The 19,229-nt window shown below is 40.7% G+C and overlaps 2 protein-coding genes across 7 annotated transcripts in view; one reads left to right on the forward strand and one right to left on the reverse strand.

Moving 5' to 3' along the window:
• Positions 1-3,098: 3,098 nt before the first annotated feature.
• On the reverse strand, positions 3,099-16,214 carry snx16 (sorting nexin 16). 6 transcript variants are annotated; one of them, XM_035659151.1, is made up of 9 exons: positions 16,063-16,214; positions 14,028-14,586; positions 13,208-13,294; positions 9,892-10,040; positions 9,602-9,671; positions 8,580-8,716; positions 7,994-8,116; positions 6,506-6,548; positions 3,099-5,066 (listed from the first exon to the last, which is right to left on the reverse strand). In XM_035659151.1, exons 2-8 carry the CDS (start codon positions 14,433-14,435, stop codon positions 6,530-6,532), a joined length of 993 nt encoding a protein of 330 aa, XP_035515044.1. In that variant the 5' UTR covers positions 14,436-14,586; positions 16,063-16,214; the 3' UTR covers positions 3,099-5,066; positions 6,506-6,529. The 6 variants fall into 6 exon arrangements, with proteins under 6 accessions (XP_035515044.1, XP_035514964.1, XP_035514809.1 ...); XM_035659071.1 differs by having other exon boundaries at positions 6,506-6,545; positions 8,568-8,716; XM_035658916.1 differs by having other exon boundaries at positions 8,568-8,716.
• Positions 16,215-17,601: 1,387 nt separating this feature from the next.
• Positions 17,602-19,229, forward strand: part of LOC118326262 (leukocyte elastase inhibitor-like) — an 8,459-nt gene continuing 6,831 nt past the window's right edge. The window contains 4 exon segments of the mRNA XM_035659269.1: positions 17,602-17,731; positions 18,316-18,455; positions 18,457-18,493; positions 19,041-19,048. Coding sequence (XP_035515162.1) covers positions 18,321-18,455; positions 18,457-18,493; positions 19,041-19,048 — 180 coding nt within the window. The 5' untranslated portion in view covers positions 17,602-17,731; positions 18,316-18,320.

Consider the following 19,229-nt stretch of genomic DNA (forward strand, 5'->3'; position numbering starts at 1 on the left):
TTATAATTTCTGTGTAACACACCACATACAAAAAGAATACAATAATGATTCATTATATCGTGGTGTACAGTTACTGCATCATCATAATGGTTTAAGTACTTGTTTCAGTTGATAAGTTTGGGGGAGCAATTTTGTCCATACTGTCCTGCCTTCTTGGGATGGGAGTGGAGTACATTTAAACAGATTATCCTGATATTTGTATCTGTTAGTGTATCAACATAAACCAAACCAGTGTGCCATGCTGTACCTGGGTTGCCATCTGGTTTGCACTGTAACTCTCAGCTTTGTCAACTTAATGTCTTTCAAAATTGCCCTAGAGATAAACCTTACTTTACCTGCTGCGCCACCCAACGTACAGGTGCATCTTCAATAAATTTGTATAATCATATGGATAAAGTTAATTTATTTCGAGTATTTCAATTCAAAAAGTGGAAACTCACTAGTTATTAATAAGGATTCATTACACATGGAATCACAGCAGTGAAATATTTCAATGCCTTTATTTATTTAATTTTTGCACGAATTATGTCTTACAGCTAATGAAAACCCCAAAAATCAGGTATCTCAGAAAATTAGAATATTAGTAACTAGTTCAATATTGTAGACTCACGGATGGTCCACTCTAATCAGTTAATTAACTCAAAACACCTGCAAAGGTTTCCTGGGCTTTAACGGTCTCTAGTCTGTTCAGTTAGGCCTACACAATCATTGCGGGGGGAAGACTGCTGGTTTGAAACAGTTGTCCAGGGGAGGACAGTCATCGGCCACCCTCCACAAAGCCACAAAAGCGTCATTGCCTAAAAGAAGCCTGGCAATATCCAAGCCATATCATAGAAAAGTTGAGTTTTGGGCAGGAAAAAGTATGGTAGGAAAAGGGCACAAGCAGCAGGGATTACCGCAGCCTTGGGAGGGAGGATTGGAAGCCAAACGACCATTCAAGACTTTTGGGCGAGATTCACGGAGAAGTGCGACTGGGAGGCTGGAGTCAGCTGCATCCAAAGTCTGGAGGGAAGGAGCTAAAAAACCGCATAGAATCCAAGGTTGCCTTTTAGTCTCCAGCGTGGAAGTTTCCACAAGTCAGTGATGGATTTTGGGGAGCCATGTCATCTGGCTTGGGGTGGTTGTCCACTTTTTGTTTTCTATATCTATAATCCTTATATCAGCCATTTCTACCAGATGAGACAGTCTTGCCTGAAAGAGGAGATGCTGATCATTTCCAGGCAGACTTGTCACCTGCCCACACTGCAAAAAAGTACCAATACCTTGTGTTCAAGATCAATGGTTTTTACGTGCGTTGATTGGCCAGCAAATCGCCTGGACCTTATCTATAGAGAATTCTTTCATGGGCTATGTCAAGAGGAAGGATGAGATGACACCAGACCCACCTAATGGCAGATGACTGAAGGCATATCAAAGCAACTACTTCCCATAAAGCACCTTCGGCAGGGCCACAGGCTGATCACCTCCATGCCACGCTTGCATTTTTGATGCAATTAATTCATGCAAAAGGAGGCCCCGACCAAGTATTGGAGTGCCATTATATAACATACTTTGAGTAGGCCGACATTTCTGTATTAAATGTATGGTCTTATGATGTATTAATTTTTCTGATGTATGATATATATGTGTCGTTAGGCTGCAAGCCATAATCATCAAAATTAATTTATAAAGGCTTATAAATATTTCACTCTGTGGGTGTAATGCCAATCTACATGAGTTTTCTTGGATATATGACCTTACTTTTTGGAAATTGAATTACTTGAAATAAATTAACTTTGTCATGATATTCTAATTTATTGAGCATGCACCTGTACAGTTTAGAATTTGGGATGAATGTTATCACAGCTTAAATTTATAAAAATGTTAGATTTTATACGCATTTCCTGGGTTTTTTATTCAAAGCTCTTGAATCTGACAATTTTATTCCGTTGGATCTAGACTTGACTTAGGGAGATAATTCCCATGGCAGAAAAACGACTCCAAAATTGGGTTTTCTGCTTAAGTCAAAACGGAACCTAAAATCGTTTTATGAATGAGGCCTCAGGGGTGTAGGACAACTTTGTTAGGGGAGTATGGATTGCCCAGGATCATTCTTCCATCAAAACAATATCACTATCAGCCGTGCAGATGGGCAACAATTGATTACAGTAATGCTCGTGTACAGCTTGGTATAAGAAAGGTCCTTGCGGACATGGACAGAAATGACAATGAGGAAATATCACCCCCCCCGAAGGAACCCAAACAAAACTGCGGTCATAAAAACATTTCAATGGCATAAGAACAAAGACTGTTTCTTGTTTTTCCTGATCATCCATCATTAGTTTTTATTAAAGTGAATGTTCAATAAAAACTCAAAATAATCTGCATGGAAAAATCCTGCTGAAAAGCTACACCTGTGTAAAGACAAATCCCAGATCCCCTGAGCCGTGCCGATAAGCGTTGCTATAAGTGTTTGCTCACATAGTATGCGTAGGTCCCTCTCTAGTTGCTTGGTGCAAATTTATTTTTGGGAGTAAAGGATTATAATGCCGTATGGCTGCTAAAGGAAAGTGGATCTATTACATTTCTGGATTTCACCCAAGCACGACACTGATTACCATCTGATTTCACGAGAGCCGACTTTAAATGAAGAAAGCATACGTGTGTATTTAAATAATCATTTCACATTTGTGTGAATTGATTTATATTTCTTTCTGATAAACATTTGCCCTATAGTATGTAATCTACCAGTATCTACAGTATTGCATTTTCAGACCAGCGTTTCTCAGTGATCTTATCCCTTTAAATCCAAGATCATTAATAGTGGATGCAAATGTTAGTTCATATAAATCTTTCATAATCCCAACTCATGGTTGTATTTTGCTGAACTAAGACTTGAGTATTGATTCATGTAGTATTACAAAAAACATAGGAATTAGTCTATTTCCAAGCAACGACATATACATACGCAGGTGTCATTTAAAACATATTTCCATCAGTGGAACATAGTGGATTGTTTCATGTCCTACACAAATCTATAAAGCTATTTTAAACACGGTAAAAAGAAGGAGTAAGTTGAAAGATGTTGGAAGCCACTTATTAATGATAGTGAATGAATTTACAGAAGGAAAAAAAACATTAACAAAACTCAATACACATTACTTACATATAAACACATTAGATCTCAGTGATTGAAAAGGCACATTTCTGTCTCTAACAAATGACGTAATAAAAACCATATCCTAGCAAACATTATGGGTTGCCATTCATCCATAAAGTGCATCACATGACCGTTTTCCAGGTCTAGTTTGAGACGATTCAGCATTAGCTGTGGTTATTATACACTCCATTACTCATTATGAAAGAGTTTAAACAGCTGGTCAGCACACATTAGCACATGTGAAACCCCTGCCTCCATAGTGGTATTTGGGTTTTAAAAAATGGCTTTTGGGGATGATGTGTAGGCCTGGTAACAGTCTTGAAGGTGATACAGAACCAGCTAGGCTGGATATATCAGTCGCTTATGTCAATAAATTCTTCCTGAAATGCATGATGGTTCTGTCTCAATAGATGGTGGTCCAAGTGAAACATTTAGAAAATTAGGTCTCTGGATTATCCCATATAACCGTAACATTTTTATGGAAAGACAAGTTGCTGTTGAGTTTTTCCAAACGTAATTTGAGTACAAACTAAAATCCTTCTGCCTAAATTGTATCAAGAAACAGAAACCTTAGAAATGTGTCTCTTAACAGAAGTCCAAAACCCGTCTACACTCTATTAACAGGCGAAGCGCCATAGGAGGTGGAGAGTTGTGTTGTAAATATTTATGAACTTGAACTTAATTGGCATAATCAATGCCTTGAAGAAAACTGATGCATGTGTGTGCATAAGAGCAAAGTGACAGGGGAAAACAACAACAGGCCACATTTCCATGGTTCTCTCTTGCTACGGTATGATACAGATTTTAACTGTCTCCTGCAGGACTTGGTTTACCACAAATCATGCATGGCACTAAAACATGAGGGAATGTAGGCTTTTAGATGCAAAGTAAGTTTGAGTGCAAGTGAATAGACAATGAAGCCTCAAGTAATGTCTGTCTACAGCCTAAATGAGAGCCAGTGGCAGTACAAAGCAATGACATGATGGAAGTAACTGCAAAGAGAAAGTCAACAATCCTCTGCGATACCCACCTGGTGACCAAAGCAGGAACATTTGTAACATTTCATTTATCCAGACCTTTTTCTTATTTCTATAGCCACATGGGGGTGTTGTTTCTCTGTCTTGCGAATGGGCCTATTGTCACAAGTAAGGAGCCATAAGGCAAAGCACGTCTGCAGAAACTGGTGAGACGATGGTTCAGGTTTTCTGTGGATTGTCACAAATGTGAAAATCGTCAAACCACCCAGGTGGTGTGAGTCTTCAAGTCTTATTTTTTTTGGTCAAGAAGCCAAACTTTGGCTTTGTGACTGCAGGATCAAATTGATCCAATCTGGCAGCCACGGTAGGAGGTGCAAAAGTGAGAAATCCCCACACAGTTTAAGTAAGATCATCTTGGTCTGAGGTCTTAATAAGTATAACCATGTAATTCCAGATATAGTCCTTATAGGAAGTTGTAGATGGTCTTCAGTCCTTTGTAGGTGCCAGATAAAATATCCTGTAAGCCATTTTAAATGGGGAAATATAAGTGAAACAGGCTGCTGCAGTGTTAAACTGTTCCCTTTTGACCTAATACATAGATCTTGAGTTAAAGGCTGTCAGATCCAACTCCAAGACTGGAAGGTGAAACAGCGGCTACAATCTGTGACGTGGAAAAAGGGGTTTGTGATGGGACAGAGAGGTTAAGGTCAAAAATTGGACAAAAATAAACAAAAGAAGGGTATAGAGGAGCACTCAAACATAAGAAAGATGGAGTGGACTACAAGGGGAGGAGATGGAGGAAAAATGTGAAGAGGAGGACCAGTGTTCGGCGTTAGTGTTCCAGCTTCTGGTGGTAAAGCTGAGTGACCTGGATGACCGGAGGAGAGGCGCTGAGCGATGGCCCACACCAACAGGCAGAGGATCTCACCGGCTGGACCTCACACCTGCCACTAGAGAGAGGGAGGTCGAAGCAGAAGAAATACATTTGGCATCTGACGCGTTCAACACAAATTAAAGACAACATGAAGCCAGACAGACTGACAGGACCCAAGACGATATGTACAGTAGAGGAGAGACGCAAACATGGGCCAACTTGAGAGCCATCCTTGTGGGAGGAGACAGATACTGTACGGCAACCAGAAAGTTATAGGTACAGGTCCACAGAAAACACAGCAGGAAGACAGGCTCTACCTCTGACCCTCTTCCATCTGGCAGTGCATGACAGACAATGGATTAGCACTAGTCTAAATCCCCAAAATATAGCACGCACATACAATATATTCCATGGAGTGCCAGGAAAACACACAACTTGTGACTAGCTGAGATCCAAATCTTGGTTGGAAGAAGCTGGATAACAAAAAACCTTTCCTTGCCTGTCAAGACACCAGATGGGAGAGAGGAAGGAGGACCTGAAATCCGACAACTTACAATTCCCACATAGTGAGCACACATCACCATGTGAAAGAGAGGCACTAGCAGCATGTGTTAGTCACATATGATGCAGGGGAGCAGTGTGGCACAGCCAAAAGGTTCACCGAGCACAGAACATTGCAGTACAATGAACAGTTGGGGACAAGTCATTTTCAGGTTAATCAATCCAAAAGTGGATGTGGACGCTTGAGTGTAGGGCTGTGATTTGGCAAGAATCTGGCGATACCATACGTATCACAATACAGAGATTAAGATTTGATATATTGCCATTTAAATAAAATTTGTATTTATCACAGTCCCTGTAACATCCAACACCAGCACTGCTATCTAGCAGGTGGGGGTATAAACACAAACATCAATGCTATTTTTGAGAATTGATACAATATCACAAAACAAAACATCCAATATGATATTTTCCAATATTTTCTTACAGCCGTACTTGAGTGTTCATTATTTGGAATTTATTGAATCTATTGAAATTTTGTTCTTACAAGAATAACAAGAACTCTCAAGCCTCTGGAGTTTAAACACCCTTCTTTTAAGCTTTGTGTCCATAAGGCCACAGGAGTTTAAGGGGATGGGAAGGGACTTCCTAAATTAGATGCACTGAAAGTGAACTGACCCCATCCTTGATAAACATCCTGTCTGCAAGCAATTAAAAGATAGGTTTGGATTTTTTCCAAGTAAATCTTAATACAATATCCACATGTCATACATACAGCCGGTATGGACAGAAGGAACAATTACAGCATCAATTAACCGCACATATGGCTTGAGAGTATTGTATTAAGACAGACTTGAACACAATACGAACCTATTCTTTAACATCTTGATAGCACAAAACAAGACACCTCCATTATAGTACAGTAGTTAACGGTGGGATGCATGTTACTGAGAGGAAGAGGAAGAAAGAAGAATATGCCATAGGGTTAGCCTGCTGAGCTGGTATGTGAAGTACCTCACACGTTATGGGGTGCTTTTTTCAGATTGGGGCGGCGCTGCTGTGAAATGTGAGGGCAAAAAAACACAAGAAAGGAAAACCTTTAAAATAATGATTTAAAAAGGTGAAATCAGAGAATGATGTGCTCAAGTCTAAAAGTATGACACACATTTGGCTTGAAATTCACGGAAGGAAACTTTGTTTTATTCATTTCTTGACATTAGAATATGTCCATCCAATGTCCAATGATTGTTGGAAATGGTGGAAATGAACACTGATATCTGGGGCTCATGTGGAGATAAATGGGTAATAAAAAAAAATGAAAAAACAATATATAGCAATTTTTATAATGTCTCTACTGTCTGCAGTAATTGGGAGGATGTTCTGATAAGAGAAGCTAATAAGTTGGTTTGACAAACAAGTGAAAGCAGCACAGAAAATCAGGCTGATGGTAAGGATTGATGAATCAAAGAAAATGTGATTAGTTAAGTCTTGTGTCTGTTCGAGATCAATACTTCCTCCTGTGTAAGTTGATTAGGTAGTAGAAGCAGAGGCAGGAAAACCCCTCACTATTTCCTATCAATCAAGCTCACTACGGTAGACAGTCAATCAGCCATAGTCTCAACAGAAGAGAGAACCAGCCTTCATTTCCTCCTGCTTTACATTAGTACATGTGATCATGTATTAGTAAAAAGCCTCCAGGTCTGCTCCCATTTGACATGTTGCTGTTGAAGTTAACTCAACACATCCTCCGTCTGTTTCACATTAAGGGCTTCCAGAGGTTAATGGGGAATAAGCACCTTACTTCACTGAAAGGCTTAATTGGCAAAAAAAGCAGCTTAACACCAAGAAAAACAAGTGCACAAAAGGAATTCATCAAAAAATACTTCGCTGCTCATAGAACAATGATCGTGGTGAGTGCTGAGTAACGGGATGACTATGTTAATGTACTGATGATATTAATGCTGGAAAAGTGCATTGTGCTGAATTTACAATCAGCATACTCACTTTAGTTATGGTACATGTGTAAAATGGAAGAAAAACAGGTCGCGGTTAGTGAAACGTGAGCCTTTATGTGGCCTTTGAAGACAGCTGCATTGATCGAAATAGAAGTGTATGTGTTCCGTCATACGAGCGCGAGACAGATGACCAAAAAAAGGGGTGAAACATTACGTATGTACATAGCCTGTTAACCTGACAGAAGGAAGCTAAGGTCTCAGCGCATGAATGCTCCTTAAAATGATTCATGTGCAGCATTCCTCGTTCACCACTCAACCTTATCCTTGACCCTTAAACCACTTCCTAGAAACATTAGGAAATTAACTTTGGATTCCGTTTCCAAGGGAAAATAGAGCTCTGTGTGGTAAGAGCAAGAACGGTGTCGTAAGGTTAAATACTTAATTGTTACTCTATTGATTAATCATGTGGCTGTCTGAGTTGAGTTTGTATGTGTGCTGTTTAAACCTACATCTCATTCACTACTGTGTCTGTGTGTGTGTTTTTTACCCAGTGTCATCAGGCATGTCCTGATCAGCCTCTGCAGCAGACGACTCCACATCTGCATCTGCACTGCTCTCACTGCCCTGAGCTGACAGATCACACAGAGACTCAGGGCTCACACACTCACCACTGGGACAGACAGATGGTCAGGCAGACACACACAGACACACAGACACGCAGCCATTGTTAGATTAGTTGGATGTTTGTAGCCTTCCAGGCTTCAAGAAGGCCAGTGGAGACACTATTGAACAAGGCATTCAAAGATAATAAAACGGAAGAAAAAAATATGAACAAGTTCATCTTTTGGGACTGTGAACTAAAGCCCCGTGTTCCTGCCTAGTCCAGGTGAATTTCTGACCATTACAGCCCGTTCTGATCATTTGTTTTCTTGAAAGGGCATTATTTTCTCCAAATGTCAGCTTTACTGTTGTTTTGTATAAACCTGCTTTTATCTTCTTTTCAATTTCATTTGTTGACTTCAATTTTTCTCCATCCTTCAGATGGAAAGCCTAACACTGTGTGTAACCCTTAAATCCATATATTTTATAGTGTATGTGTGAGTGTGTTTGTGCATGTGCACCTGTCAACTGACTTGACATGCTTCTCCAGTCGCAAAATGGCCTGCTCCTTCTCCTCGAGCCTCCTCTTCAGGGAAGCAATCTCCTTCTGCTTCTCTAGCAATTCCTTCTGGAGGCGATAGTTGCTCTCCTCCAGAGTCTCACAGAACGCCTGGAGGGAAACAGCATCGGAGAAAAGAAGAACAGAAAATATCTATTTACAGAGAAAACTAAATGTGCAAGGCAAACTGTGACAAGCAACAGAGGAGCAGTCAGGGATAACATGTTTGGATGGAGGAACAAGTAGGAGTAGTAGGAGTTTCAACAAGTAAAGCTAAAGACAGATCATATATTAATCTAAAGTCACATGTTCGATCTATAATTAAACAGTTTTAGACAGACATGTTCGAGATGTCAGCCTGAAACTTTTTCCAGGTCAAGTAGGCTGTTTTATGAGGGCCTCATAGGGTACAAGTGGAACTGACATGTTTAAGTGCCTGCTGTAATGAGAGTGACTCCCTGCCCTCGCCACCAAATGCCATCAAGCTACTTCATGTCCCTGTAAAATGTAAGACTGGGTATAATTTTAAAGGCTTAAATACAGTGGCCATATGGAGGTTTGGTAGTAACTTTAATACTGTTTTATATTGCTGAGCATAAACACTTTTAGAAAGCATGATTTAATAGTAATTCAAAAACCGCATCTGATATGCAACATCACACAGAGGAGCAGAGACATCAGCTTTAAACAATGAGAGAGAAATTATGAAACCTCTCCAGTCACAGAGCTTGCATGTATTTTTCCTGTTTTTGGGACTGTGTCTGGGTTTTTTTTATATCTGTAATCCTAGACTAGACTAAATTGAAAAAGTGTGGTAACTCAAACTTTTCCAACCCTGATGCAGCAGCCGCAGGGTTAAATATAAAATAGAGTAGTCTAAAGTCTACTACAATGACAAGAATCCTATTTAAAAGGCTTTGAAGTGACATGAATAGCAGCACAAACACACAAACAGTACATGAGCACACACACTCTCACGTGTATATGCACACTTACTCTGCTCTCCTCCAGACTATCAAAAGGCCCAGGTGGGTCATCCAGACACAGAAACTCTCTCACTGCCAGGCTGTCAAGGAGAACAAATGTTGTAACATAAATGTGTCTGTGTGCATGTTTGTTGTTTTTGAACAGTTGTGCTCAGTAACACAATAAAAAAAGTATTTTAATGTTAGAATTATTATTTAGAAGCAAGAATGATCAATTATCAGGTGACTACTCTGCAAAGGAAGTAGTTGGTACATAAAACCATTTGAACATGAAAAACACACCATAACCATTTCACATACCAGTTGGCAATGTCCTTGTGTGCAACCAGATTTTGCAAAAAGGCCTGTAGCCCCAACTGTCTGTCTTCCAGGAAGTCTGTGTCATAGTTGTCTTTGAACCACCGCTTAGGAGGCAGTGAGAGGCGGAAGCCTGGGAACATTTCCTTCAGCTACAACACACACACACGAACAAACAGACAGAGTAAAGAATAGATAGTAATAATAGATGATAGAGTATCACATGATCTCTCCTACAGTACACACAGTTGCAGTAAAATAATACTATTCAGTGTTAAAGACAATATGAGGTTATTGACATGCATGGACGTAACACAGACAAAACTGGATAAGTTAGTGACACATAAGTGTCTCCTAAAATCTGTACCCCTTAATAAATAACCACCTTGTAAGGGTTGATAACAAATTTGATTTTAAGGTCAGTTTCTTTGCTTTTATTTTTTTCTGCATGTAAAAAATCATATATTTCAAATGACACGTAAAAAACAAAAAACAAGATTCTGTGTGTGAAAATGAGCTTTTAGTATTATATTAACAGGTAACGCAGTTTATTTAGTTGAAGTTCTTCATAAAGTATGCATATGTATACAGGTCCATTCATAGCGTTGCGTGCAACAAACCAACTATGCCGGCGCCACACTGCTGTCAATTAGAGCCTTAGAGATGCATTTTGCCAATATCGATATCACTATTTAAACATTTCTTTCCCAGCCTCATTCTGAGATATGACTGATGGGAGGAAATGTGCTGGCTGCAAAACTGGATAACTTTTGAAATTTCACCCTGGTCTCCAGCATAGCTGCTCAGTGGGTAAGTGGAATGATTGACATTAAATCTCAACTGCGTAAGGTTTACAATTGCCACAGAGCAGACGTTATTTGTCCAGATTTTTACAATATGACAGTGGAACATACAGAGCATACCAATGGACAGCACTGAGGGGGATTGCATTGCAGGGGTGGTGTTTTTGCAGATGTTGTTAAACCTTTGCTGACATGAAAACTTGCCACAATGCGATAAAATAAAATAAATTGACCAGTTGCTACTCTTTATCAAGAACTAGGACTATCTGTATTCTGTAGGTGGTCACAGTTAAAAAACAATATTATGTGCATTTCAGGAGGAACTAAATATTTCCAAATGCCTGTCTACTGTCTACTGTTCATTGAACTTTGCTAATGGAGCCTTAGAAGTTAAATCATGCCTACCTCCATTTCTGCCTCCTGATGGATGAGTGCTTGGTGATTTGCTAAATCCTCAAAACAGATGTATGCAGATAAAGATAAAGCTGTTTTGGATTGTATGTAGTCAGCTTTGTATTTTGGTAACTGGTCCTGATGTCAGTTTGCTCAGCAGGGGGTGGATTTGTGTGTGTATGTATGCACACCTACTTGTTTTAACACTTGGTAAGCTTGAGCAATGTGCAAAAACTGTGGAGCACTGTTGGCTGAGGTCCAAACTACTACACAAATAATATTTGGTGCCAGCCACCCAGTGTGAAGGCAGCGCTGCACTTTGAAAACCTGATCATGTGTTGACCATAATAGGTATCTGTTTGGTTTGTCTGTAAGGTTCATGAGCAGCAGGCAAGTCCTCTTAAATAACTCTAACTGTATTAATGAATACACATAAGAATATGATCCAAATGTTCATGCTGAAAAAATGCACCTGATGTTGAAATGTTTCCAACCAGTTACATGTATGACCTATCAGGCCTGTACAATATTACATGCATGGAAACAGAACATCCAGCACAGCGTGAAGATTACAGCTGCCTGTGCAAAAGCCACAGGAATGGAGGAAAGGATGTCCACACCCCCTCCTGTCCTCTCTCTCTGTGATGAATGTAGGGTGTTCCCATCTACTCCGTTTCCACGCTTCTTGCCTGGGTTTACTCTGTCCGCATTAGTAAATTGGAGTAATAGGTTTAATCAATATTTGCAGGCCTATAGAGATCAGTCTTGCCTGTTTGCCTCTTTCTAACAATCACCTTTTTTGGAAGTTTCTTACAGTATCATCACATGGCTTTAGTTTCCCTTCTGTAATCTGTGACTACGCTGTCTTTCCTGAAACCACGGGAGACCTGTTCCCCTTGTTGGCACTGGCCTGTTGGCTATTTGGGAACAGAAGGCTTCTTTGTGTAGCTCTAATCACTTCCACAGTGCACTCAAAAACAAAAGAATGCATGCTCAAAGCAATACATTGATAGTCAAAAACACTGTCTGCATACATGGACGGACGATTGCAAAATAAAGATACACATAGGCCAGAGATCCAATATCATCCAACTGCAGCCATCAAGACTGGGCGTTCTCGTGCTGGATGGGGGTTCCCGTTTGTTCGCTGACTGGCAACCCCCCTTCAATTCTTCGCCTTTCTTTTTTGCTGAACCCGTAACTGTCAAAACATCCGGTCTTCTGATATAAATCGCCTTAGTTAGTTGCTTTCTCACAGAAGTTTCCAAAATAACGATCTAGATATCTGCTAAAATGTGGTTATGAGAACTAACGTTAGCAAGCCTAAGCCATTCTACAGAACGTTAGTCCGTTCACATCCCCTTAATATGCTTACATACGTGTAGGACTAGTTTATTCCTACGAGTTTTGAGACATTCATACTTCTGCACAGGACGTCCACAACTCATGGCTCGGCGGCCAAAGACATTGTTCTCCAGCAGAAACCCAGTAAACTAACCTGAAGATCTTGCCAGCGACGTCGCGTTTTGCCCCTGGCCATGCATTCAAGAAGGCGGAGGAAACAGCGCTGCACTTGCTTTCACCCAAGTAAATTAAAACTAAACAGTTGCATTGTTTAATTCAATGTTCTGCTGTTGTAAATCTACGAGGTTTTGCAACATGGCCCACCCATCACATAAATGCTTTTATTCTTTTGTACGTCGTAACGTCGCTAGTAATGAACGGAAAAACCAAGGCAATAATTCCTCATGTGATTTATATCACCGCTGTAATTCAAGTCCTGGTATGAATTTGTCAAACTAAATAAAACAAAATCAAGATCACTGTGATTGTTTTCTGACTTCAATCTACGTCTATTAAATCTACTTCACTCGAAATGTACTAACGTTATAATAGACAGATGAAGTCGGCGTTTTCTGCCCGCCAGGTATCCATGGTAACCACGTGACTGCAAAGTATGAATTCGAGTTGGTCGATGAAACCGCTCCAGGACGCCCAGTAGGCCGGTCTTGTGTCATGACGGGAACGCCCAAGCTGGACCCTTCTCCAGAGATCTGGGACTGCCCACTGTTACCACACAAAGTAGCATTTGCAAACATATGAACAGACACACCCAAACACACCTTGTCGTTGAGCCTGGAGAAGTCTGTGTACCTTCTAAAAACAACCCAGCTCTCATCTGGAGTCTTCCTGACCAGGACCTTAAATACCTGCAGAGATAAGACAGCACACACACACACACACACACACACACATATACACGATCTTAAAGCCTTGTTTACAACTGCTGTAGAGCTGTTGCTTTTTGCCAGGAGGATTTCACATGTGTCACAACAAGTATCACACACAACATACTGAAGTAAATAAGATTTAGAGCCACGTTGTCTTCTTTGCTGAGGTGATAGGAAGGAACTCCCCCCATACTCACATTTTTTTAATACAATTTATGTTAGTTATACCTGTCCCCCTCTTTTCTCAACACAGCCCCTAACTGTACCCCAACCTTCAGCTCCTGTAATGGAGCGAAGAAAACCCACTGACACCTCATCTGTTATTACTGCTGCAGAACAATTCGTTTCTCTTCTTCTGCTGTGCGTTGATTGATGTGCATCCAAATTAGAAATGTCTGTGTGATGAGTAAATGTTAAAATTAAACTTTTAACATCTATAATGCATCATATTGCGGCTTCTCCTAAGTGAGCATGTCTTTATGCTGCCAGTAAGCATGTGGTGGATATTTTACTGTGTAAAATAGACGTTCAGTCACTGTAACGCAAGGAAAACAGGTTAGACGAATAGGTTCACATGCTGCCAACATACATGTTAATACCGGCTAAATAATGTAGCATTTAGCACTTAACACGTGTGAACTGTGCCACATATACAGCGCTAGTTCCAAAAGGTTGTCATGATGTCATATAAGTCGATTGACTGGGTTCATACCGTGAACTTGGCCCTCTCCTCCATGACCTCATACCCCAGCACAGTGGGGGTGATAGGCCTCTCCTCGCCTTGCTGGTTGCCAACAGGGTCAGATATGGAGCGGGGGCAGCTGGAGTACTCTATGGAGGGCTCCAGAGTCCCATTCACCATGGCCCGTGCCACAGGGCTCTGGAGGGGCGGTGTCCTGCTCCGGCCGCCTCTGTCCATGCAGCGGGATTGGTGCTGGGAACCCGACGCTCCACATCCTCTCCCGTGGTCCTCCCCGGCCGCCCTGGGGATAGAGGAACAGGACGAGCTGCTGGAGACGCTGCCTAGCGATGAAGCTCGCTGTGGCCGTCTGAGCTTGCCGCTGCCTCCTGACAAGGCTCTGTCCATGGGCACAGGGACAGGCACAAAGGGTGATGCCATCTTCCTGAGCTGCGTGCTCTTGCCCCGCCACCGCAGTAGTCAACGGTCCTTCACACCTACGCTGACCTGGCCTTGCTTCAGCGTAGCTGTGTGATGACGAAGAGAAGCAGTGATGCTCACCCTGAGGGCCTGACGGAGGACTCTGAACACCCTGAAATGACAGGAATCATTTGGTATGTTCATTGTATTATCACGGCCAAAACTCGCTATGAGCTTTCCTAAATACAGACTGAAAAAATGGGATCTTAAAACGTACAATAATGGAGCAGAATCTGTCGGCCAACATTATCCTGAAATAAGGGTACCAGACTGCGAGGGCTGTTGAATTATTGACACGAGCCACATGTCATTCATAATTTATGGATTAGTGCATTATGTGTAAAATTCACGACGGGTAAAAAGCCTGTAAAGATCTGCAGATAATTAGTGTGTCAGATCATCTTGTCAATTGATTAGCTTTCATCCATCTGTTCCAACTGAAGTCCGACCCAACCCTAGTGAAGGCTGCAAAAAGAAATGAGCCATAATGTTTTCTTTCCAGATAAAGAGATGAGAAAGAGATAACAAGAGGATAAAGAGACGAAAACAGGAAGGAGATACAGAGTGTGCAGCAGTAAGAGAGGAAGCAAAGAGGGAGATGCAATGATTTGAGGAACCTGCATGTTGGTTTTCATCAAAGAGAGCATCAAACCACTGTCTGTAGGAGGCTACCTGTCAGACGCGTTCACATTAATTCAGCATCAGTGGAGCCAACCCTGCACCTCCCTATGACTAGAAATGAAAACCCTAATAACAAGTGATACACGTTACTAGGTGTAAAGACCACACAGATGTAAATATAAGGAGTAAACAAAGTGACACATCATTCATGCGGCCCACACACTCTCGTACAGCTGTTAATGCGCTTCGGACACATGACGAATGAGCCTGGTCTGGAGCCAACAGAGCTAATATCCGGCTTCATTCTTTGAAGTCATGTTTTCTCACAGTGGCTAACGACGTGGCTAGTGTTTTGACAGGCGAGGTTAGCGAGCGAGCTAACCTGACCGCGATAGACGACGTCCTATTTCTGAACAATACGAACTCCATTAACAAAATTGGCGAGTTAACGTTAAGTGTAACGTTGCCCTGATTTGCCTCTCGGTTCAGGTACAACTGGGAGCCACAATGGCTACAACAGCTAGGTAATATAGTAAATACTGTATAAGAAGTAATCACCGGACATAACAATTAAAACCAGTATTTCTGAGTCAGTCAAACAGCAGCAGCTAACGTTAGATACAGTTGTTAACGTTGCTATTCACAATAGTCCAAACAAAGTAGGCTAACTAACATTTTATTAAAATAATAGCTACTTATAATATTATATTCACGCCGAATCGTGAGGCATTTCTAAATAGTTCGTCAAATGTCTTCTTTTATTTCCTTTCAGGCATTTTGCCAATAATATGTAAGGCAACGCTTAATCAACACATTTTTTGAACAGCGTTTGGCGTGTCCTCTGTCCCACTGAGCGACCCTGGGCTATAAGGCTATCACATTACCTTCACGTTAGCTAGTCAGCTAGGACGGGCAGCCTGTGTGGACAAAGCTAACATGACGCATGATGACAATGACTTTCGCTTACCGTAGAAGGCCAGTATCTCTCCCCTTCAGAAAATAATGTTATTATACACATACAGCCCGATATCTGATTGCCCTGTTGCTATTTATCCACTGCACTACCTCCGTCCCTGTCCAATTCATGGTAGCTCGCTTGAATTCACTACCACGACAGCTGCAGTGCTTCAATGTGCACAGATGAGGGCGCTGTAACACACATAATACTGTGCCGCACTGTACTGTAGCCTACTGTAACTCAGCAGTACAGAAGTAGTAGTGGTTGCTGCTCAGCACATCTTCTTCTATATTCATTCATTATAGCCTTCTGAGAGGTATTTTAAAGACGGTATTTACCTTGTAGAGATCATATAATGTTGTATAATGTAAAATAGCCCTGTTATGTGAATAGCGAGCCTATCACTAATGATCCCTGGAACAAACTGAATGAAACCAACTCATATAGTAATGGATATAAGTGTCCCTTGACAATGGCTACACTTGGAAAAGTATCTGGCATTAAGTCAGAGAAGTCTTTTAACTTTCATTGGTCCTGTTTGATCCAACATTCAGCAAATCATACATTTCCATCCCCACCATTTGGAGATTATTCCCCTTTAGTATATTCCAACTCACTTCAAAAGGAAGTTAAAGCATGAATTACTGAAATTAAAATACATTGTTGTCTAATAGCAACAAGCAGTAGATGAAGTGATGAATCTCAAACACAACCATTCTGACCATTCTAACCAAATGTGCAGTATGGTTTTAGTGGTTAGCACACACTTAACCCCAGAACAGGAACTGAATGAACTAAAATCAGGCTTTGTGGTGCCTGGTTGCTATTAAACCCTGCACTCTCTCATTTGTATAAGTTCCTATAAAAACAGAAAGCAGAACACTTTCACGCCTAATACCAAAACCAAATACCAAAGCCAAAGAGATGAGATGAGATATTTAAAGTGACAAAATGCAGAGACAACAACCACACAGTTTCTGCACGCACATATAAAGAATTAAGCACTGAAATAATAACCGGTGCAGGCCTTATATTTTTAAATTCTTAACCTGACCCTCAAGGCAATAGTGAACAAACATATGCCAAAGGAACACATTTGAATAACTCTTTTCTTTGTCTCCCTGCATTGTTGGTCATTGCATTTGTCCCTTGAAGAATCAAAAACAAAATGACCCACAGAGCTGACAGAGATGGCAAATATAGTAATAATGTCCCACTAATAACATATATATAAGCTCTGTTAAAACTATTGTGTTAAAAATATGAAACATATGAATAGCTTGATACATTTCTTGATTCACAGTGCCCTCATTAATGTGATAATCACATCTGTATCCTGATGTTTCTGAAGATTGTTTTTTCAGCCGTCTATCTGTCCATTCATCTCAACCTTTCCTGTATCAGTTTATTCTATCCAGGGTTATGTGGGGTGTCTGTGGTTAGTACATTTGTTTTACAAAGCACACCCATTGGCACAATACCCAAAGCATTACATGGGTGGGTGTGTCTTTCACTGAGGGATGTGATTTCTAGATACTTTCTCAAGCTGTGGCAAGACCTTCTTGAGTTTGGGTGCGTCAGTGTGAAAGTGTGACACAGGGGTGGCTTAAATAGAACACATTTTTCTGTAACTTAATCATTCTGGATCACTACTTGGCTTGAAGAAGAGTTTCTCTCAGTAAGTAACTTACAGGATGTACCTTATTATTATTATTCTCTCTTCATTTTGATGATAAGAGTGAAATCAGAAGATAGCAGGCTTCAGCGACAGGCTTTACATAGCTAACAGTTCTTGACTTATGGCCTTTCACCTGGTTTCCAAAGACAACTGCGGTTGAGTAATGATGAGCAATGTCTGTGTGATTTTACTTAGTTTGGAGACTTTTTTAAGGACCTAAATCAATTTAAATTTATCAATGAGTGAAAAATTGGAATTATGGGGATTTGTGTACACATGTCTAGGAAAGGATAGTGCTGTTGAAAGATACTGTATTCTAAAGGTTTGAGCAAGCTGCTTAAAATTTCAAAACAATATTGGATAGCCAATTAAACCAAGAGGCGAGAGACTTGGGTTTCATTCAGCTTCATGGAGAATGCAGAAAAAGAAATATTCTCACCTCTACCTCCACTTGTGGCTGAAAAAGAGACTGATTTCTACCAATTATAATTATTTTACAGCTATTTAAATGTCACATAATCAGGGAATCTTGCAATTTATCAGAATGGTATTAATAATGCTCTGTTATCCTCTTTTTATTATAGACAAAATGGCGACATCAGTCCCTCTATCCAAGGCCAACACCACATTCTCTCTGGATTTGTTCAAAAAGCTGAGCGATGACGACAAGACTGGGAATATCTTCTTCTCTCCTTTTAGCATCTCTTCAGCAGCTCTGGCTATCGGTTTATGCTGGGGGCAGAGGCAACACAGCCACCAGATGTCAGATACCAGTATACACACACACACACACTACAACACACAGTAAAAATGAACAATAGTTACAGTTCTCATGTTACACGCCCATTTGGACCAAAGTGTTTATACAGTCATGCACTCAAATGTCATGTCTAGTCAGTGGATCTGGTTCATCGTGGTATCGGAAGTTCGCCACCATATTATTGCATCAGAAGAAAAAGAGAAAGACGTGGGTTCAGGTTTTATTTCAGTGGAAAACTTTCACCTAACTGGCAGAGTGAGGCGTGGTACAGACAGTGTCTGCACATGCATTAATTACTCAGTCTGTCTCCCAGCCCAACCTCACCAAAAATGGATCGGATTATAGGAAGAGGGATAGTTTCATTCTTCTGTAAGAAGTAGACCACAAAAATGATCTGCACAGTAAAGCAGCGGAGCCAAAATGGGACCAATACGGGCCTGTCTTGAGTGAACGTGGTAGAAAGTATCTTAGTAAATGTAATCCTTTTTAAATACATACATTTAACACTAGTGCACTTTTTTTTTTCTATTTTATACCTACGCCACTCAGTTTCAGAGGCAAATATTTCACTCTTTACTGCATTTAGTTGTAGCTGCAGTTACCAGTTAGGTACGACTTTTTACATAAAATTAAATATGCATTTTTATTGATTAAACAACCCAACAGTAATAGGGAGTAATTAGGATGAGCACTCCACCTTGACCCGCTACAATATTGCTTACATATTAATGCATCAGT

This window comes from Morone saxatilis, unplaced genomic scaffold (assembly GCF_004916995.1).
Source record: "Morone saxatilis isolate NCDOM2014 unplaced genomic scaffold, NCSU_SB_2.0 Contig0, whole genome shotgun sequence".
In the NCBI taxonomy this organism is placed as follows: Eukaryota; Metazoa; Chordata; class Actinopteri; family Moronidae; genus Morone; species Morone saxatilis.

What these genes read in the sequence shown, in the direction of transcription:
- snx16 (XM_035658758.1), bottom strand. Translation starts at nt 14,435, where the DNA reads ATGGCATCACCCTTTGTGCCTGTCCCTGTGCCCATGGACAGAGCCTTG. An exon ending in CACAAGGACATTGCCAACTG is followed by an intron (nt 9,672 to 9,891) that starts GTATGTGAAATG and finishes TCTCCTTGACAG; the next exon opens with CCTGGCAGTGAGAGAGTTTC. An exon ending in CATGTCAAGTCAGTTGACAG is followed by an intron (nt 8,117 to 8,567) that starts GTGCACATGCAC and finishes TGTCTGTCCCAG; the next exon opens with TGGTGAGTGTGTGAGCCCTG.